The sequence below is a fragment of the Callithrix jacchus genome, chromosome 7 (assembly GCF_049354715.1).
Source record: "Callithrix jacchus isolate 240 chromosome 7, calJac240_pri, whole genome shotgun sequence".
Lineage (NCBI taxonomy): Eukaryota > Metazoa > Chordata > Mammalia > Primates > Cebidae > Callithrix > Callithrix jacchus.
In genome coordinates this window covers 104,187,318-104,210,076 of record NC_133508.1, presented here as the reverse complement: position 1 = coordinate 104,210,076, position 22,759 = coordinate 104,187,318, and the positions used below count along the sequence as shown (strand labels likewise).

General features: G+C 35.5%; 1 protein-coding gene across 33 annotated transcripts in view; it reads right to left on the bottom strand.

The window, feature by feature from the left end:
* Window positions 1-9,475: 9,475 nt before the first annotated feature.
* MIER1 (MIER1 transcriptional regulator) overlaps window positions 9,476-22,759 on the bottom strand; it is a 63,544-nt gene continuing 50,260 nt past the window's right edge. For 23 of the 33 annotated variants that reach the window (XM_035251824.2, XM_009001445.4, XM_035251820.3 and 20 more), the window contains 3 exons: window positions 19,795-19,922; window positions 15,096-15,235; window positions 11,936-12,507 (listed from right to left, as the gene is read on the bottom strand). In XM_035251824.2, the coding sequence (XP_035107715.1) occupies window positions 12,179-12,507; window positions 15,096-15,235; window positions 19,795-19,922 (597 nt within the window). In that variant the 3' untranslated portion in view covers window positions 11,936-12,178. Of the gene's footprint in view, window positions 10,738-11,935; window positions 12,508-15,095; window positions 15,236-19,794; window positions 19,923-22,759 lie in introns of those variants that run through there. The other 10 variants (XM_078332198.1, XM_078332200.1, XM_078332197.1 and 7 more) reach the window with 2 other exon arrangements.

The following is a 22,759-nucleotide window of genomic DNA, read 5'->3' as shown; positions in this document are numbered from 1 at the left end:
AGATAGTTTACAGTGTGGTCGTTTTTTTTTTTTTTTTTTTTTTTTTTTAAGCTTTGTTCTTTGAAAATACATTTTTAAGAGAAATCTACTGGTTAGATTTATTGTCTCATAAAAATATTTTTAGAGATTATTTTTTTCACAAGTGTTTCCTTTCTCATGCTGATGGATCAACTGATTTTTGTCTACAGTTGTTAGCCTGTCACAGTATTTTTAAATTTTAGAATCTATTTACTAAATGACCATTTTAGTGTTAAAAAGTACTGAGGAATTGAGGTATGTAAATCAGGTGACATAAACATGAAAATTATGTGCCTAAATATTTTTGTAATGGTGTAAAATAAATACTTTTTCTTGAAAACAAGTGTTAAAATTCCCTTGTATCTGCATAATCCAGAGCCAGAAGTCTGCCCATATTTTAGATGTTGGCATTCTGTTGATTGAGATCCCATATGTAGAAAATAATTGTTTTTTATACAAATGCTTTGCATGAATAGTACATATGACTAGATATCCAGTGTCTTGTGGCATACTTCTGGTGAATGAGAAGGAAATAAATGCTAAATCTTTCTGTTTTCAGGATATTTCAACTGTATAATCAGGTATCTAAGCTTCTGAGTAGCTTTACTTATCAAGTAGAGACATTTTGGTACAAGCAGACTCAACAGAGGTGGAAGCACATTAAGGTGTGTCAGAGGGAGCAGCATATTAAGCCTTTTTTAAAGAAAATGATTGTGGTAAAATATACATGAAATTTACCATCTTTGCCAGGTTTAAGTGTACAGTTTAGTGGTGTTACATACATTCACATTGTTGTTCAGCCAATCTCCAGAACATTTCCTTGCAGAATTAAAACTCTATACCCAGCTGGGCGCGGTGGCTCAAGCCTGTAATCCCAGCACTTTGGGAGGCCGAGGCGGGTGGATCACGAGGTCAAGAGATCGAGACCATCCTGGTCAACATAGTGAAACCCCGTCTTTACTAAAAATACAAAAAATCAGCTGGGCATGGTGACGTGTGCCTGTAATCCCAGCTACTCAGGAGGCTGAGGCAGGAGAATTGCCTGAACCCAGGAGGCGGAGGTTGCGGTGAGCCGAGATCACACCATTGCATTCCAGCCTGGGTAACAAGAGCAAAACTCCGTCTCAAAAAAAAAATAAATAAAACTCTATACCCATTGAACAGAAACTTACCATTTTCCCCTCACCTTAGTTGTTGGTAACCACCATTCTTTATGTTTCTATGAATTTGACTACTCTAGGTATTTTATGTAAGTGGAGTCTTACCATATTTGTCTTTTCGTGACTGGATTATTTCACATAGCATAATGTCCTTCATGTTATTTCATGTAGTATGTGTCAGAATCTTCTTCCTTTTTAAGGCTGAATAATATTCCATTGTATATATACTATTTTGTTTATCCAGTCTTTTGTTGATAGGTACTTGGGTTGCTTCTACCTCTTGACTCTTATGAATAATCCTGCTGTGAACATGGGTGTACAAATACTTTTCAAGATCCTACTCTTTTTTTAGATGGAGTTTCACTCTTGTTGCCCAGGCTGGAATGCAATGGCATCATTTCGGCTCACTGCAACCTCTGCCTCCCAGGTTCAAGCTATTCTCCTGCCTCAGCCTCCAGAGTAACTGAGATTACAGGCATGTGCCCCCATGCCTGCCTGATTTTTGTATTTTTAGTAGAGATGGGGTTTCACCATGTTGGTCAGGCCGGTCTCGAACTCCTGACCTCAGGTGATCCACCCGCCTTGGCCTTCCAAAGTGCTGGAATTACAGGCATGCCCAACGTACCCAGCCAAGATCCCATTTACACTTCTTTTAGGTATGTACTCAGAAGTGAAATTGCTGTATCGTATGGTAATTCTATTTTTAATGTTTTTGAGAAACCACCAGACTGTTTTCCATTATGGCTGCACCATTTTAGAATCCCACCAAGAGTGCACAAGGGTTCCAGTTTCTCCCCATTCTCACCAACGCTTGTTACTTTTTGTTTTTCAGATTGTAGCCATCCTAATGGATGTGAGGTGATAATCTCGTTCTGGTTTTAATTTGTATTTTTCTAATGATTAGTGATGTTGAGCATCTTTTCATATGCTTGAGGTGTTGTTGAGTTGTAAGAATTCTTTATATTCTGGATATTAACACCCTTAGATATATATCTCTAAAGAATTAAATATTAACAGCTTTCCTCTTGATTTCTAAGAGTTTTGTAATTTTACATCTTAAATTTAGATCTTGAATACATTTTTGATGTCTGTATATATTGTAAATACATATTGAACCCCTTTATATAGGATATCTGCATATGTATACAAATACATCTTTATACATCTCTATATCTGAAGGGGTTAAATATCTATATCTATAGATATAGATAGAGATATATATCTAAAGGGGTAACACAGGGTCTCACTGTGTTGCCCAGGCTAGAGTGCAGTGGCATGATCACAGCTCACTGCAGCCTCAATTTCCCGGGCTCAAGGAATTCTCCAACCCTAGCCTCCTGGGTAGCAGAGTAGAGATTCACACCACCACACCCAGCTAATTTTTTGTAGAGATGGTTTTGCCATTGCTGCTTAGGCTGGGCTCAAGCAATCTGCCTGCCTGGGCCTCCCAAAATGCTAGGATTCCAGGTGTGAGCTGCTGTGCCCAGCCCTCTTACAAGATATATATATTATTTGCGAATACTTTCTCTTATTCCACAGGTTACCTTTTCACTCCTTTGATTATATCTGTTGATTTTGATGTACAGCAAAGTTCTAAATTTTTATGTAGTCCAGCTGTTTACTTTTGACTTTTGTTGCCTGAGCTTTTGATGGCATATCCAAGATACACTGCCAAATCCAATATGAGTTTTGTAATTTTACGTCTTAAATTTAGATCTTGAATACATTTTGAGTTAATTTCTGTGTATGTCATAAAGGGTCCTATTATTTTGCATGTGGATATTTCATTTTCCCAACCCATTTATTGAAGAGATTGTTTTTAACACATGTGTTTTAATCAACTTAAAAACATCCTCTTAGAGTCTGATTTTTTTCTGATTTGTTAAAATTAGAATTAGTCTTTTTGATAGCTTCTTATCTCACTTGGCTTTCTTAAAGCATAGGCTTTCGGTATTGGTCAACTCTATAGATGAGGCACTGCTGAGAGAAGAAAGCACAGAGCTGGGACCATAGTGTACCCACAGGGAGTCAGCAGTTACCAGGTACCTTCAATTCTTCTTTCCTACAGTTCTCATCACTTGGGGCCTATGTATCCATTGTTTCATCCATCCATCAAGCCAGACTGAGTTCACTAGGGCCAGTAGGCATCCTCTCTCTAGCAGAGGCCTGGCATCTACAGATGAAGATCAGAGAGGCACATTTGCCCAGTGTGGTCAGGGAACCCGCATTCAAACCCCAATCAGTCTGATTTCAAACACCTTTGCTGTTCGCCACCATGCTAGGTTCTCATTTCTCTTTGTCTGTAATAGACTTGGCAGTACCAAACTCATCACCCACTCTAGACTTGTCAAATGTTATTTTTCATTCAACGTTCACCCACTGTGGATTTAAAACTTAGCATGAGCTGGTGGTTGATTTAATCTGAGGAGGCAAAGCAGCCATTCTTTTCCTGCTGTTCTAAAGGTGCCCTCTTGTGGCAATACCTGTTTTTGGCAGCCAAATGATGGAAAGCAGTTTTAAGAGGAAGGAAAAACAGTGTTTACTGAGGGCCAACTATATGCTTTCACCAAGTTAGGGCTAAAATGTGCCTTTTCATATTTGGTCCTTCCAGCACTTCGCTGATGCATAAATGGTGGCTTAAGCCAGGCTAAGAAATTTGTTCAACTTCACTCACATGAGAAATGTAAACCTGGACTTTGATTCCAAAACCCCTTTCTTTCTGAAGAATACATTCCAAAAACCATCCCTTATTGTTAGAGAAAGCAATAAGGGGGTTTCGTCAAGAGTACTTTATCATATGTGCCTGTTTATCCTTCACATAGTTTTTTTTTCAATGAATATTTTTGAGGACATCATCCACAAATAATAACAGAATTATGAAAGTATAGCTGAGATATGCGTATGAATGTATGGGAGGAGGAATTTCATTCCACCTGGGAATGGTAGGAAAGGTTTCCTTGGAAAATGGCATTTGAACTGATTCCTGAGAAACAACTAGGATTTGACTGAGAAAATAGGTGGGGATGGCCCTCCCATCTTCTAGGGTCTCTGTCCTGCTCCTTGACTAGAGTGCATGTTTCCTTGAAATCCATACAGTACATGCCCTCATCTCTATGGGTCTTCCTTAACCAGCCTATCTTAAATAGGTTCCCCTGCCCTCACCACATGTTCTCTTCTCTCCCTTGCTTCATCTCCATAGCACTTTAAGCTCTATGAAGACAGAGGTTTTGGTCTGTTTTTTTTGAGCATAGCAAGGTGGAAACCTGACCTCATTTGCGTTTTAGGAAGATCACACCAGCTGCAGTATTTGGATTGTATACTGTAGGTCGGAGGTTGGAAAATTCAGATGTCTCACAGGGCCAAACGTGAATCCACGTGAATGCAGTTAATAAATACTATAGTGAGTGGTGGGGCTTGGGGTGCATACCTGGTCAAAGGCATTGAAATAAAAAACCTGCCAGCCAGACTTAGCCCACTGGCTACCAGAGTAACCAAGCTGAACAACTACAGATCAGATTTGCACTATGACAGGATCACTGGGAATGCTGCGTGGATGACTGTCAGGCAGGGATCACGGAAGGACAGGACTGGAGGTGAGTGTATCAGATAGAGGTTGCTGTTATACTAGTGAGAATGAAGAGATCCTAAAAGTACAGTTGTTTCTTCTTTCATAGAAAAGGGATTTCAGTTGCTTGAGGAATTAGAATTAACAGGTAAGAAGTCTGGTTTTTTTTTTTTAAAGTAAAGCTGTTTCTTCTTTTTTTAATTCCTTTTGACTAAATATATCTTCAGACTATTTGAACTTTGGGAATTTTTTTTAATGAAGCATTTTATTTACTTGTTTTCAAGAAACCACCTTAAATTCTTAATTAAAACTTGAGGCCTATATTGAAAACAGGTTCTTGATAGTTGCCAGAACATTTGAAACACCTGTTTCCTCAATTAAGATTTAAAAATTTGATAATCCACTGCAGGATGATGCTGAATAGATTTCTTATTATTATTTTGGATTTTCTTTTCCTTTCTTTTTTGAGACAGAGTCTTGCTCTGTCACCCAGGCTGGAGTGCAGTGGTTCGATCTTGACTCACTGCAACCTCTGCCTCCCAGATTCAAGAGATTCTCTTGCCTCAGCCTCCCAAGTAGCAGGGCCTACAGGCTTGTGCCACCATGTCCGGCTAATTTTTCTATTTTTAGTAGAGACAGGGTTTCGCCATGTTGGCCGAGCTGGTCTCAAACTCCTGATCTCAAGTGATCTGCCCGCCTTGGCCTCCCACAATGCTGGGATTACAGGCATGAGCCACTGAGCCTGGCCTGGATTTCTTAGTATCTTACTGTTTTCATCATCTTTCAGAATTATGAGTTCGGTTTCTCTCTGGATCAAACTGGTGGTTCTCAGAGTGCTGTGGCGCTAATAGTGACAAAGTAGACTTAAAATGGCCACAGGACATTGACAATGAAACTAATCATCTTCACCGGAGTTGTTAGGTGAACGGAACTTTTCCCCAAGGATCCACCTGTGTTAGGGCTGAGTCCAGTGCTGCACATGGCCATCCCATGACCTAATAATGAACACCTAAGCATGTACATATGCTTGCAAACCTAAATGTTTTTAAAGCTGATTTTGATCTACCAATACAAGAATGCTGATTGTCCTGCATTTTAGGTAAGCCAGTAAGTTTTAACCCACTTATCATTTTAACTTACAAAACATAATGGTATACTTTCACTTAGCCTTGATCCTTCCCGGGTATAAAAACAGGAACATTTTTGAGGTGACTAACTTATGTTTCCAAGAGTTTTCCAAAAAGGTAGTATTTGAAGTGTAGCAATGAAACAGAGTGCCTGCTATACCACAGTCAAAATACATTTATTGACCCATTTGTACATGCCACAGATATTTTTCTTAGCACCTTGCTTAGTGACACATTTTAATCCTGCAAACAATTCTTTAAAGTGAGTCCTAGTATCATTTTAAAGGTGAAACAAGCATAGGATAGTTTCACTGTTGGACAGTGGTATTTATGAGACAATCTTTGTTTATAAATTTACCTTTCTGTAAAACCTTTTTCTCTGAAGTCATGGAGCTGCCTAGAACAAGGAGCAAAGTAGATGATGTGTGAGTATGAAATGTCACAGTACATATTATTTTAAATTAAATTATATCTGAGTTCCCATCTTGTCACCTATCAGGAAATTCAGTCCCAGTTCTTCGCTAGTTACACAAGATCCAGGGGAATTGCCTGTGCATAGAAGATAGAAGAGGGACCCTCTTTGTCTTCAGTCCATGATGGTCACTGCAGAACTCCTTAGTAACCAACTCTAAGGTGTCCTTTGAAGGCAGATGGTACAACAGATTGCAAACTTTGCCCTGGTAATAGTTTCTACTAATGGAAGTTCCAGCCTAGAGTCCAACCTGTTTTGTACTCCATATAGTCATTCCTCTGATGTCTTTCTAGAGAATGAAGCTCACATTCCTACTATTCTCAGAGCCTATTAACATCTTTTTTCCAACTGAGGGAATTTCTCTTTCCTAGAATTTAGAGTTGTGGGAAAAAGCTAGGAGAAAATTTGTTTGCAAGTAACATGTTTTCTATTCTACAACACACATCTTCCCTAAACACAAAGACCTGACTTAGAAAATAGATAAACAAAATCCAGATCATTGGAAAAGAGCAAGTCTTAGAATTTCTCTAGGTAGCTCAGTTTTATTTGTAAATTGGGGGTAATAACATTGTGAAGATTCGTTTATAATTAGTGCAGTGCTTTTAACAGCAATCACTTAACAAAAACAGTAGATAATATTTGCAATAGGCTTGTTTTATTTGCCTATTTCTCTGTGACTAGCCTATTTTCCTTTTGAGGAAATGCCTCTCCCCCAACTGTTATAGCCAAATAAACCCAAAGGGTGCTGCCATCTTATGATGAAGACCTACTTGCCTAACTGCAACGACAAGTTGAGTAAAGGGTAGCTAATAGTATCCTACTTCCCTGGCCATAGGGACTGACTGGACAAGGGTTAAGCCCATGTCTCTAGCCATGAATACATGTAAGCCATTAAGTGCCATGAAGGAAGAGGATACAGGGATCCGATCTTGTCAAAGAAGCTGTTGTTAAATGGAGGAACAGTATGAGTTTAAAGTTGTTAACCTTGGACAAATCATTATTCCAGTTTTGGACTTCAATTTTCCCTTCTGTAAGACAAGAGGACTGAGGGAGAGATTCCAGAGGGACCACATCTGGGCTTTGGCAGCCTATCCTCACTCACCTGCTTCATTTACAGACATCCAGTTGCTCTACAGAAGGCCCAGAGTGTGCAAGGTTCTGTTGTAGCTGCTGTACGGGTTAGAATACACCTGCTAATTTGTCTCTTTAGCAGTTATGTAAAAGTAAAGGCAGTTGGGACCAGCTGCTAAGTGAGTACCAGCAAAAATTTGCAAGCCGCTATAAGTTTGCAATTCTGAAATCCACAGGACTCTGAAAACCAAGCTTTTTCTTGTCTATTGCAAAACTAATTTGGCTATAAAATATGACCTGAAATTCATGTGAACACATTTTACTGTGGCCATTATTTTCAGCCATAGATTTCTTTCGAGAACATGCTATGGATGTTTTATGAATTACTGCTGGCCACAAGGCTTTTGGATAAGGGATTGTAGATGTATATAATTACCTACCTACCTGGTCATTAGCTAGTACTCTCTAGGGACAAAATATTTTACCTACGTGTGATCTCATTTATATTCTCAACAAACCTATTGGCACATTGGTTATCATCCTTATTTTACAGATGGCCAGTTTAGGGGTTTTGCTTGCCGCAGATTATACAGCAGGGGCCAGATGAAGAGAAGAAATCTTGAAACATGACCAAATTTGGATGAGTGGATATGGAAAAAGGCGGTATATTTAAAAAGCTGTAAATATTTTGAATGGGAGGATTCTGAATAAAGTAATATTTTAGGCTATCCTTTGGTTGAAATGGAGGAACAATGTGAGTTATAGTTGGAGATAAGGAAATGCAAGGCCAGGCACTGTGGGCTTTCAGCTGTTTGTTCTGGAATATTTAGAAGGACTGATAAACATTAATGTGGCTTCAGGCATCAGGAGAATCCACTGCTTTCCCCATTAAACTTATAGGATATACCTTGTGGATATTAGAGTATATGGAAGCATACTGAAAGCTTGTCATCACTGACTGACATTTAAATGTGAAGAAACCATCACCATCAATTTGGACAAAGGAAAAATTAGAATTCAGCTCCAGTTTACATAGCAATTCTTCAATATTCTTCAGAGAATAACCATTAAAAGTGTTCAAATTACTTAAGAGCAAGCAAAATGACATCTTAAGTACATTATATATTCTTTATACAACCTAGTATAAAGACAAACAAAATCATTCAGAAAAGGAAAAAACTCCATGTCCATACAGGTGTCCAAAGATCAGCACAGTACTAATGGTATATAACAGGAGTTTATGGAAAACTGCTATTAGAAGACAGATTAATCAGATATTCAGATACATGAAATCAGACGGTAAGTAGTTGGTTGGTTGGGTGTGTGGATGGATGGATGGGTGGAAAACTAAGATTTTGCAAAGGATGAATTTGTTATTAAAGACCAGTTAATTTTTATGATAAAAGTTTTATCAGTAGAATTAAATGATACAGAAAAAGTCATTTTAAGAGAAAAAAGTCATTTTTAAAATAAAAGGTTAAAATTTGGAAATTTCTGTTCTTCATTTATTATAGTTTTCCACACTGGCATTTTTCATTATAGTTGGGAAAACTGTACTGTCTCTGATTTGGTATTTAGTTACATACCCCTAGTGTCATCAGCACACATGTAACTATTGCCTATGGAAATTCACCAACCCTCAGTTATTCAAAGTGTCCACTCCTAATTATCCACTGATAGCAAAGCAAGTATTGTGCCCAAACAAGTTTTATTTTGCAAAACATTATATGATATGAACTCCACTGCAAAATAAGGGAACAAATTATTTTTAAATTATATAATCCAGAAGAGAAACGGAGTGAATGGAGGTCTGGGGACTGAAAGGATCCCTTGTGGGGAAGGGGAAGAAGACAAAAATACATCACCCAAGATGAGGTAAAGGGACCAGGAACCACAGAAAAAATAGTGCAATATGTCTAGGAATAGAAGAAACAGACTGTGTGTGTGTGTGTGTGTGTGTGTGTGTGTGTGTATTCATTGTCAATAACATGCGTCATTCAAACTATTGCTAATAAAAACAGTGAATCTAATGAAAATATTCACACAGCATTATGTAGGCAAATATGTTTAAAAAAATATTTTAATAAGCATATTCAGAATGGCAGACAAGGAATGGGAGAAGGGAATTATTTTACAGTGCAAAATTACTATGCATAAATTTAACATCTAATTTGAAATTTTAAATGCCTATTTAAATATTACTTCAAATACATTTTAAAGCTCAACAAACTTGTGTTGAACTGAATTGCAGATCCTGAACTCTATTTGAAAATACATCATGAAACAGAAAATACCATTCCCAGTGAAAATAACAGTGCTTTGTTGGGGGTGGAAATGAGGCAGGGCAACTAAATCACTATTAACAGACTTCTTTTCCCAATGCAGTTTGTCAAGAGTTCAAAAGTTCTGAAATGTACTAAATCTTAAGCAAATTAAATTCATGATATTACTAAAACTTTTTAAATAGTGCAATGACTTATCAAGTTATAGTGGCTGCATTATGAAGAACAAATTACTGTGTGAAATACCTGTATAAACATAAAATACATTTAAATATTTCTCTACAAAAAGCTGAGCATTACACATTATAATAGTGGAATGTCTTTCATTAGGTATATTTTTAAAAGATTAAGAAAAGTAACATTTCCACATGTATACATGTGCCATATTTGCAAACATGCCTGAGAATTTACTTAAAACATTTCTGTAGTAAGAGTTTGCAAGAACTTCACAATCTTGCAAATAAAATGCATCTTCTTAAAAAGGTGAAAATGGCATCTCCAACACTGCAGCAATTCAGAAAGTACAGCATCACTAATCTTCAAAACCATTTCTACAGACCATCTTTGACAAAGAGCTAGGATACTTTGGATTCATTTAATAAAAAATGATTTAGAAAACAGATTGTGGCCATCTGCTAAAGCTACTGCCATTTTGGATAAATTAACGTTTTAAGTAAAACAAAACAAAAACAACAAAAAACTCACACTTCTCAAAACTTCCAACCAAAACTCTGATTTACTTAGATATGTATGAAACAACAGTGAATGTACATTAATATGAAGTCAAGTGTTGTAAAGTGGCTTTTAACACTGTTTGGGGAAAAAAAGTTCACATTGGTGAAGGGAAGCAATCTGAACATATGTTAACAGTAATACTTCATGGGGGTAAGGCCTAAACGATAACTTCTCAGTGCAAACCTCCACCCAATTGCATCAGACAGTTGAGCCATTTAAAACAAGACCACAGAAGCTTTATTTTAAAAAGGCATTGGCTCTTGAACTGATGGCTGAAAGTGAATTGGAAGCAGCATTTGGAGTATGCCTGTGTGAGAAAAACAAGAATAGTTAATAATCTTTTATAAAAGTTTGGATATAGGTTGGTCTATCAGCTATATAAAACTACATTTTTAAACAAGAATTTAGCACTAAAAATAAAATGGCACTCTTACAAGGCTATGCAGATGGATAATCCTATTTGTAATCACACAGAGCAATGATTATTGTGTATCTTATTTTCACTTTGGAAAAGCATTATCAAATCTGAAAAACTGGATTGTAACTAGAAAACTCTGAAAATTTTTCAAACTTCACTTTCTCTTCATAAAATCAATACTGCCTGCCAACAGTTGTTCCTTGTGTGTGCCAGTATCTAAGTATCACTTGACCCCCTCTATTTAATGCAGAAATGGGAAATTTTATGATGCATATAAAAATAACAGGATTCTGGTCAGCATGACATATTTAAAAGCACTTAAGCTGACATTAAACTTTTGTTTTGCTTTAAGAATAATTTTGAAAATTAATAGCAAATGCAAAACAAAATGCAATCTAAGCATCATGCTTAATTTCCGAATTCTCAAATTACTTGCCGTTAAGTAGAAATTTGAAAAACAAAAACAAAAACAAATTTTTATAATCTTTTATGAATGCTTTTACCACCTGGATAAGAAATATGACTTAATTACTACACAAACACTTAAAAAATCATTAGAAAAACCTTAGCAAAATAAAATGAAAGCTGACAGACTCAGAATAACAATTCCTCTCATAAAAGTTTACCAACTGTACAAGTTAAGAAAATTATACAAGCTTTTGTATTAAGAAAGGACAGCTCAGTCAAGACATATGTACTGTAAAAATCTTTCAAAGGCTACAAAGAATCTGGAAAAATACAGAATGTATTTCTTAAGCCCAGATAAGAATATGGAAAGACATCATTGATGTCAACAATTTTACATATACAAACCTGACCTGGTTTATTTTTAAACTTCTATATATAAAAAAATCATGCTAGCATAATTTTCAGGATTCATAAGGGTTTCCTTAATAATGATACTCAAACTGTATGGCAAGAAAAATGTCTGTTATAAAGACAAGACATTTCAAGAAACTCAGAGAAACTGGTGTTAAGCAGAAATTTGGACTTGAGTTTTTTCCCATTCCTCCATCAAACTAAGCAAAAATTACCTCGTAGTGAAATTTTATGATTAATACATCAAATGAGAAGGTGCAGATATATCTTTAGTTCACTCAAATTTACTAATTTTTAAAATATCCTTAAAAGAGTCTGACAGCTTTAAAGTAAAAAAAATCTGCAAAAGGCAGAATTATGAAACCTCATTTCCTAAAGTTAAGACTCAATTCAAATTTCCAAATTTTAACAAACTGCTTCAAGAAATTCAACTTTTTAAGGTAACCCATCAACCCTGAAAATTTTAGTCACACCAGAATTTACTCCAAAGAAAGTAAAATAGGTCTAAAATTTAGTCATCTGTGTTTTCAAGTTCTTCAAATTTCCCATGTGAGACTGCTTCTTGGAAAAATTCAGAAGAACCTGGACTTTCTTTTCCACTGCTGTTTACCCTTCGCCTTTTGGCAGGTCTCTCACTTTTTTCATCAAAATCGTTTTCATTTCTTGCAGTCATATGGGCAAGTTTTGGGTCAGTGGTAAGGTTATCTGTTTCATAACCATTAGTATCCATATCTCCATGAAGTGGTTTCTTATTTCCACCTGTTGGTCCATTAATGTGTAACCCTTCAACTTTTACTTCTTCTTTGTTTAATATTTCACCTGGTCCATTAGATGACACTCCTAAGTTGAAAGAAACATAAAATGAAACCACAATTACAAAAAAGCTAAATTTGCAAACTACTGTAAAACAGCTTACTGTAAAATTGCTATTGTTATCAAGTAAGCAAGGTATCAAATATATATATACAGTCTGAATTCTTGCTCTATTACTTATTAGTTATGTGACCTTAGGCAAATTATTTACTCTTTCTCTACCTCCATTTCATTACATATATACAATGAAGATCATAATAGAAATTCCACACAGGGTTGTTGTGAAAATTAAATAAGTTCATAAATGTAAAGAACTAAGAAGAGAATTTGGCATATATTAAAAGCATTTTAGGTATATGTGACAGCAAATAAGCACTGGATCCAGAAATCTAAATAAGCTGAATTAACAATGAAAAATGCAATAAATTACTCAGATTTAACAAAAGGTTTTCAACATTCTGAAACTATGTAAAAAGCAAAATGAATATCCTTTCTTATAAAAGCTTGAGTAAGCTACCATATAAAGGCAAGATATGATGACTTTATTCTTAATGTAAATCTCTGGGAACTGTGCTTTTAAAACATCACATACAACCAGGCATGGTGGCTCACGAGGTCAGGAGTTCAAGATCAGCCTGGCCAATATGGTGAAACCTCACCTCTACTAAAAATACAAAAATTAGCCGGGCGTGGTGGAACAGGCCTGTAGTCCCAGCTACTCAGGAGGCTGAGGCAGAAGAATTGCTTGAACCTGGGAGACGGAGGTTGCAGTAAGCCAAAATGGTAACACTGCACTCCAGCCTGGGCAACAGAGCAAGACTCCATTTCAAAAAAAAAAAGATCACACACTATTTACCTAAGTAGACTTAAATATATCTGTCATAATGTTAAAAAGCTAATGTTGCCCTATCCAAGCATATACTTGAAAGTGCTAAAAGTAAAACAAATTCTTCTACAATAGAGGAGAAAAGTAAAAGCAAAATTATTGTAATAAAACAGAAAAGTTCACTTTAGAGTTGACTGTAAAATGAATGGAAATTTTAGTGATACGAAGTAAAATATAGGATGCATCATCACTGAATAATTACAATTTAATTGCCTGAAAAATATTCAACATAAAGGATGAGCCTCAAATATTGTATTTTGATCAAACAAAATATTTTGATCAACTCAAAAATGCACTCAAATCATGAATGCACATGGGGATTATGCATCATAAGATATTGAAGAGAACAATTCTGTAGGATCAAGTCCAAAAAGCTAGCTGAGACTGTGATTAGGTCACAAATAATTGTAAGATTTCAAAGTACTAATTAAAATCCCATATAAAAAAGTACTATAATATTGGGATGGAAAGTTCCTTCCTTTCTTTGAAAAAGCTGGCAGTCTTGACTGTACATAATGTGAGTGGCTTTTGAGCTACGAGTAATTTATAGTAATTTAGGATAGTAACTTAGGAACACTATCCTAAAGAAGCATGTTCTCATCAAAGTTTTTTAAAAAGGAAAAGAAAATGATTTATTTAGTGTTAATATGTTAAGAACAAACAGGAAAAGCAGTAGTAGTCCCAACTGTCTGCCTCCCTGAGCCAAGGAGTCTCAGCCTCTTAATCTACTTTAGAATGAATGTGGCAAACATTAGACATCAATTCAGTGAAACTTCTTGAACCAGGACGTAACTACTGGGCCCTAAGTTTTGTTTGTGTGGTTTATTCTTAGAAGTAGTGAGAGAACAGAGAGGAGTCGTGAAATGAACTAAGCATATGCACTCCAATAGTACCAATGTGAGACCAAAGGTCAGAACAATGTCAAAGTTTTCATAGTGTTTTTCTTCCAGTTTCTGTCAGGGAGAAGTCAGCTCTTCACTGGTACTCTCCTAATCTCTAATTTCACCAGTTTCCTCAGAGAAGTTGGTGGTGGAGCTTATTACTTTCTTCTTGGAACTCTTTTACTTAACAAGACTATTTAATCAAAGAAGAAATCAAAATTCCCTGGCTCTTACTACTGATCAGCACAGGGATCTCTGGTCCACTGTATATTTTAAATGGAAAACGCTATCTGAACCCCAGAAATTGGTATACCTTTTGTTTCTCTTTTTCTTGGAAAGAAAAATATTTCTGTAGAATATTAATGTACAGATTGATACTGGCTTTATCTTTTCTCATCAAGGTTATTATGCTATCAAAGAGAACTTAAATATTCCAAACAGTGCCTTTGTTACCTATATCAAGGTATTTCACAATTATCTGTATATCCTCATGTGAAACTGTTAGAGGTTTGATCTATGAGTTAATGTAAATACTTGTATTTAGGCGTCAACCCAACCAGATGACAGGAAAAGAGATGCTACTGAAAAAGAACACACATTTCTTAAAAGAAATAGTCACTGTTGATAGTATGCTTTATTAAAATTACTTTTTAGTGATGCTGATGGGAATTACTTTCTATTCTATTAGTATATATGTATGCTGATGTTATGTATGTTTCATGTGTTCTTTACAATTTTTTACTTTCTGCTCTGGAAGTTTAACAGAAACCTAAATTAAATTTCCCAAGTCACTGAAGGAAAAGTGTCCCTTATTATAAAGAAAGAGAGATGTTTCTCTGTTTGCTTACCATTCTGATTAGTAGTGCTTAGAGTGCCATCTTCTTTCTCTGACTGGCTGTTACTACTATTTGATGCAGTTGGGGGAGGAGATGGTGCTCGACTAGATGCAGCACTTTCACTTTCATCTAGAAGACGATCCATGTAATCCCTTAAAATTAATAAAACAATTATTAAAAAGCTGAAAATTAAAAACAACTTAAATTCGGAAAGCTTTGTTAACAAATATATCCTAATATTCACTTACATTCATTCCAGTGCTTCATCTATCACACCAGGATCTGAACATTTAAATGAAAAGCTCCTTTTGGTTACATGTTTGTAAGAAAAATGCTTAAAGGCTTTAACCAATTTTAGAGACCCACAGGAAATTGTAAAACAGGTATAAAGTTGTAGGTAAGTGCTCAGAGTAGCCCAAATAGAACTGGAAGATCTCTAACTTAAGTGACAGGGGTGATATCTGGCAAGAGTACAAAAGAATTTCTGTACAAATACAGATGGCATTTTAATGCTCCTTAAGGCAATACCTAAAAGACAAATTTGAGTCTAATATAAAAAGGACTGATCACCTCCTAAAACTTTCCTAGATATTTTTGGTATTATACATTTCTGCCAGATCTGAGCTATAAGAAGCTAACTAAATTCCTGGGATTATCTGCTGGCTTTATCCTGTCACTTTCTCATTGTGTGTGAGTTCATTTCTTTTCTAAGTCATTCCTGAACTACATAACTGTGGTAAGTGACATTAGGTTGGGGTGAGAAGATCTGGGATAGAGACTTCTCTCTCTCAGGTTTAGTGTATGCCTATAAAATGTAGATAAACCATACCTCTCCTATCTAACACACATGGTTATACATATAAAAATGTTTCATAATCCAGAAAGTGCTACTAAACCACTAGAATAAAAGTCAGCAAACTAGAGCCTGTGGGCTGGCCATGTGTTTTTTGTAAATAAAGTATTATTGGAACCCAGCCACACACATTTGTTTACATAATATCTAGGACTACTTTCCTGCAACAACTGTGGAACTGAGTAGTGTAAGTCCTTTCTTACTACAGAACATAAAATATTTATTATCTACCTCTTAGTAGAAGTTTGCTGATACTAGATACTGCACGAGAATTCCTCAAGGACAGGGATTTTAGTCTATTTTGCTTACCCTTGCACCACTGGTACCTAAGTTGTGCAAGGCACAGAACAGAAACTCAGTAAAATTGTAATTGTGTTATTTATCCTAAAATTCCTTCAGAATAAGTATAATAGAAATATTAGGACACATCTCTTAGAATTGTGCAAGCAGGGTAAATAAGAAGGTAACAGTGGAAGTTCTAAGGAATTTTTCTGAAAATCTGTGTTAATAGTCCATAATATGCTATTAACTGTAGTTATCATTTCAACCTGTATGATCTTCTCTTGGGTTATAGGGATATAACAAATATAGGGATGTGATACCTGACTTCAATAAACTTCTAATAGTTTGAGGTATAAAACTAATACATATCACAGAAATGTATGACCATGGCCTACTCAATTTACATTCATTCTATGCCTTATTTTCCTCATCTATAAATGGGGGGAATTCAATTAGCTGGTCTTGAAGACCTCTTCAGATTTATGCTATTCATCATAATTACAGAAATAAGTGTGATGAGTCCCAAAGGGTCTTCAGGTGCTAAGACTAACAGATGCATGGCGAGGATTTGCTAGAAATAAATAATGTTATGGTGGCAATGGATAATATGAAGGAAGTTAAAAGCCAAAGCAAAGGAACAAGAGTTGATATCAAAATTATTTTTAATTTTTGGATATAGTCATAATTCAATGAAAGAATAATTATCATCATTATTACATAAGATTAAATAATAGCATCCAGAATGTTCAGGAAAGGACAGAGTCAAACAAACCATCCAGAAATTTGGAGCAGCATTCAGGTAACCTAACTTATGCTGAGTTAATTTTTACTTTTTGGAAAAATTATTTGGAAAGCTGAGTATATAACAATGAAATCTCCAACAGGGCTCCCAATTTTTCCAGGTAGTAAACAGGGACAATGTGTAATAGAATCTTTTAAAGGTTGTTTGTAGGCAGAAAAGGGGCAAATGTGTTTCACTCTGGTGAACAAATAGAAGGTCAACCATTTAATGACAAAATGAACAAAGAACTTTCAGGATAATGTGCTCTAAATTATGGATTTTGACCTAAAAAAGAAGGATGAGAAAACTAAACATATTAGCTTAAATGTTTTATGAAGTCACTTAAAGTGTAGCTATTAGTAGAAAGAGATGGTCTTGGAAGCAAATCAGAAAAATGTATCCCCATCTGGAAAGAAATGTACCATTTGGTCACTGCTTCTTACAGAAGACATAACACAGCTAAAAGGGAAGAGTCTCAAGTAAAAAAGTAAAATTCTTTCAGTTAAATAAACTTTATACAAAAAAAAAAACCCAGTGGGGCTATAATTGAAGCCTACAAAACCATGGTATTCCTGCCTAAGGGAAAAAACACATTAGTTTACTTCATACCATTATACCAGGTGACCACTGTTAAGATACTGTTTACTTTTAACTGCTGCCAATCTACCTACAGAATATTTAATCTTAAGAGTCATCAAAGTTACAGATAAAAGTATCTTCAAAAGTTTTCAGAAGCTATGGAGAGATCATTAGAGAAATGAGAACATTTGGTGGCACATCTCTACCTAACCTGTTGAGCTTGACATCACAGAGGACCAACTAAGCCAGCCACACTTTGGTGATGCTTTCTGAAAGAGAAAACTAGATGAACCATGGGTCTGACCCAGTATGGCCATTCTTATGTTGTTACTCCTGATGGTGACAGACTGTAGCTCATGTGTGAACATGATTTCTGAAATGGGTGGAAAACATAGAAGATGTAACTATTGCTTTTCCCTATAGAATAGCTTGAAAGCCATGACTATTTTAAGATATACTCTGCAGACCAGATACTCTGCATCATTATGCTTGAATACTACCAATGAAAAAAAAACTTAACTATGAATTTAACATTAATTAGATAAAATTTAGAATACTGCTACTTATGAAATTCCACTTTAGCAATCACCAGCTGTGAATAATGGAAGGCTATGTACACAGTCCATTGTCCGATGATTTCCAAGGGTGAATCATAAGGATGAATCATAACCATTTTACTGTGGGCTTTAGAGCATTTGACCTTCCAAGGAAGTGATCAGCAGAGACACCTATAAATGAACTTGACCAAGAAACAGTGCAGCCTAGGAGCCTGAAGAGCAAGATCAAATAAACATACAAGCCCATCTTTCAAAGGCAATTATTTGGTCAGCTTTAAAAACATCTTTACTGGAGTACATTGAGTAAATAAGTCAGAGCCTTGCATTATTTTTTTATTCTGTAAACATTAGGGAATAATTAAGAATAGTACTGTAAAGTTAATTCCACCAATTAATCAGCATTTTAAAGCAATTCATGAGAGACAAAGGGTTCAATACTCTTTGTATTTAAGTAATAAATTACCAGTGGTAGTGGAATGTTTCACTCGAAAACTAGATCGAATGAGGTAAAGACAATAAATTCTCTTAATATGGGAACTGAATTAGGCATATCAGACATTTTACATAATGGATATAACAACCCGTATCTGTGTCACTGGGACTAAACTAGAGTTGCATTACTAATTCTTAAATATTACTTTTATTAGAGGAAAGGTTCAGGAAAGCTAGGAAAAGCAAAGTCACCATATACATGCTTTTTCTCTATAAAAAAACTTATAACAAAAAATAAGATGCAATTTGACCTGATTTATTACATTGCTATGATTTTTCTTTTATATCATCTATATTCAAATCTTGTTTTCAGGTTCCTGGGGTCAATTAGACCAAGAAAAATATTAATTTCATGTGCTCTTTAAAGGGCTTCCACTGAGCATACAGTCCTACAGTTTTAGAAAAGATATTCTTTCTTTTTTCCTATTCTCACTGCTTTCCAACCGTCACAAGATTAAAACTGTATGCCAGGTGCAGTGGCTCATGCCTGTAATCCCAGCCTTTCAGGAGCCCAAGGCAGGTTGATCACTTGAGGTCAGGAATTCAAGAACAGCCTGGTCCACACAGTAAAACCCCATCTCTACTAAAAATTCAAAAATTAGCGAGGCATCCTGACAGCCATCTGTAATCCCAGCTACTCAAGAGGCTGAGGTAGGAGAACTGCTTGAACCCAGAGATGGAGGCTGTAGTGAGCCAAGATCACACCACTGCACTCCAACCTGGGGGCAAGAGATTGAGATGTCTCCAAAAAAGATAAAATAAAACAAAACAAAAAAAACTGTATGTGCTTACACTGAATGGAACTGAATTTAAAAAAAACATGCTTTCACAGCTGTTCTGATCCATTTCTTCTCAAGGGTATATTAAAAATATATGCTCTATATCTTCCCTTAATGATATGCATGTCTCTTATGAACTGTAGTTTACAATATTTTTTAAGATACTGAGAAGTCCAAATGCCTTATATGAAGATATAATAGATGGTAAAGTTAAACTAATGAATATCTATTATAAAAGCAAGATTATTTATATTGCTTCTCGGCCTTCTGGCTAAGATCAAGTGTATAAAAGCAAGATTATCAAAATCATAATTAGCTCAAGAAAAATCTAGAAAAGCTTAGCAAAAATAAATATGTAGCTCTTAAGGAAAAAATTAACTCAACTCACGTTACACCAGGATGAAGATTATATTTCTTTTTTCCAAATCGTGTTTGCTGAGCAAAGAAATCATAACGTTCAGATTTTTTCCACATGTAATAGAATGCTACACATTCACCAACTGACCTTGTTCGGACCTATAAGAAACAAATGCTTGTTTTTAAGAATCTCCTTTTTAACAAAGTTACTTTGTGATAAACATCTGAAGTTTGAAAATAAATCTAGCTAGTCCTTAACTGATATATAATACTATATATAAAATACAACACTGTAGCAGCTATGTTGAAAGCTATTCTTTCTAAACAGCTGTTAAGATAAATAATATATTGGCCACAGGTCTTCAGATATTCAGCACTGTGCTTTTTAAAAGGCTACCATCATCCTAATATACTATAAAAATGTACTCCTGTATTAAAAATACCTGGAAGTGGCATTCAGGCTAAAATAAATGTACCAGTTTGCAAATACTTTTACTCACAGAGTACCAAGGGAGTGTACCTTTAAATTGCCTTTTGAAAGGTTCTCTTAACAGTCCCAACAGCAATCCAGGCTCAGTTAATTTACTCTCTAGAAAGTCTGGGAATATGCCACAGTGAGTTAAAAGTATGATAACAATGCTAATGCTTTATTTACTAAATTACTCTTGTGGCTTACTGTGCTGTACCTATTTGTGCAACTGAATGGCTCCCCTCACATAATGTTAAATGCCTGCAGAATTAACAAATGATGTTGATAGAATCCCTTTTTGCTACTTAGCCAGGAGAGCTGGTGGTAGGGCTGATGTATACAAATAAAATACTGAGGATTTAGAGCTGATATATATAAATAAAATACTGATAACTTTTTCCTTTCCTTTTTTTTGTTTGAGACAGAGTCATGCTCTGTTGCCCAGGCTGGAGTGCAGTGGCTAATGGCTAACTGCAGCCTTGCCCTCCCAGGCACAAGCAATCTTCCCACCTCAGCCCCCTCTATTAACTGGGACTACAGATGAATGCCATCACACTCAGGTAATTTTTTTGTTTTTTGTAGAGACAGGGTTTCGCCATGTTGCCTTGGCTGTTCTTGAACTCCTGGGCTCAAGCAATCTGCCTGCCTCAACCTCCCAAAGTACTGAGATTACAGGCATGAACCACTGCACTGGCAACACGAATTTAAAAGGAAAATCAGTGTCTTTATGTGTTTTGGAAGCAATACGTTACTTCTTTATCCCACAAATTTCTGCTCTTCAAGTAAATATTTTGTAGCACTGATTGCATCTAAAGGACAATTGTTGATGTATTTTGCTTTCTTCCCGTTTATACTTTACAGCTCTGATCCATATTGCTCTGAGACTGACAGCAATCAGAGCTTTAAAGAAATCATTCTCACAAGCTCCTTTTTGCCTCCTCTAGGATCTTATTTCTAGATAGATTCAAGCTAAGTCAACTGTACTTTACTGAAAGCAAAAACATAAAGTCATTTGGGGGCATGCAAAGTTAAGATTATGAAAAATCTTCAACAAAAGCCCTCATAATAGAACTTACTATTAAGATCTGAACTTTAATTCCAGATATAAAAACAAACTTGATACTCTCACTAGACCAGTCTTCTCTCTTTTAAAGAATTACTGTCCTCTTTTTGTTCACTAGAGTAACTTAGTATATTACGTAGAGATAAGTTGACTTCTACCTTGTAACATTTAAATGCCACTGTCCCAAATATTTACAAGAAGCCAAGGTCACACTTTTCCAAAGTGTATACAGTTTTGAAACTAATTATATTGTCTTCTGTTATCCTAAATGCTAAAACTAAAAATCTTGGGAGGTCTTGGGAGCCTCCAGGGAGCAGGTAGATCTGAGTGGGAAGCTGGTGGGAACAGAAGAGAAGTTGACTCATTTAAAGGAGGCAACCACAGTTTTACTCAGCCAATGGTTGCCATGTGTGAATGCTTTTTTTTTCCCCCCAAGTAAATCTGTACTTTTTAATTTTGGCAATAAATTTTTAAATCCCTCAGTTTAAGCCACCTTGTGAGACAAGTTGTTAGTAAGCTGTTGGAACAGACAGGTGATGAGGGGTTAAACTAGAGTTTGGTCATTGAAAACTAATTAATTTATGCTGTTTTATCCCTGGAGTCATGATTACCTGTTTAGTTTCTTTTATAGCAAATTTTCAGAATGATAAAGGATTGAGTGTGTAGCCTGTCAAGACTCTTCAGTCTTTCCTCAATATGTCATGCTTAAACCCTTAGGTGTAAATCTAGTGTTGATGGCAGATTTATTTATTTTTTTTTGTCTGACTGTGGTCCAGTAACAACTCAAAGTAGTTATTTACTACATGTTTATTGAAAAAAATTAATAAACATCAACTTATTGATAAACAAAAAAAACCTGTCTATTAGTATAATCTGAGGTAAAGTGCCAACAACAAAATAATTAACAACAAACTAGTTGGGAGCGGGGCTCTTCACTGCCCAGTTCTTGCTTAAAAAAGAAAAGGAGAATGAACTGGTTAATGCACAACAAAATTTAAGAAATGAACCCACAAGATTTATAAATATTTTATTAATAACAAAAAATATTAAATATGTGTCAAAAAAATCAACTGGACACAATCCAATCATATCCAGATGTATAAAAAGAGAGATGTTGTAGAAGACTATTCAGAGCCTCAGATGTAAACCCAGATACTTTCAACATGGTCCTAGACAAGCTACTACACAAAACTTAGAAGCTATCTTTAAGGATTACATAGAGCCACTATCCTTGTCATTTCTATATTAACTAAAAATAATGTGATAATCATAAGCCTAGGAATTAATTTCTTACATTTAAGCTCCAAGACTAATTCTGCCTGTCCTAATCTGTTGTTCATGGAAACAACACATTTTTCTATGCTATATAATTTATATAGTTACTATTAAAAATCTTACCTAATTTCTGCTAAGAACTGAACCCCAAAACAAATCTGTAAGTAATTATAAAGTTATCTGGAGTAT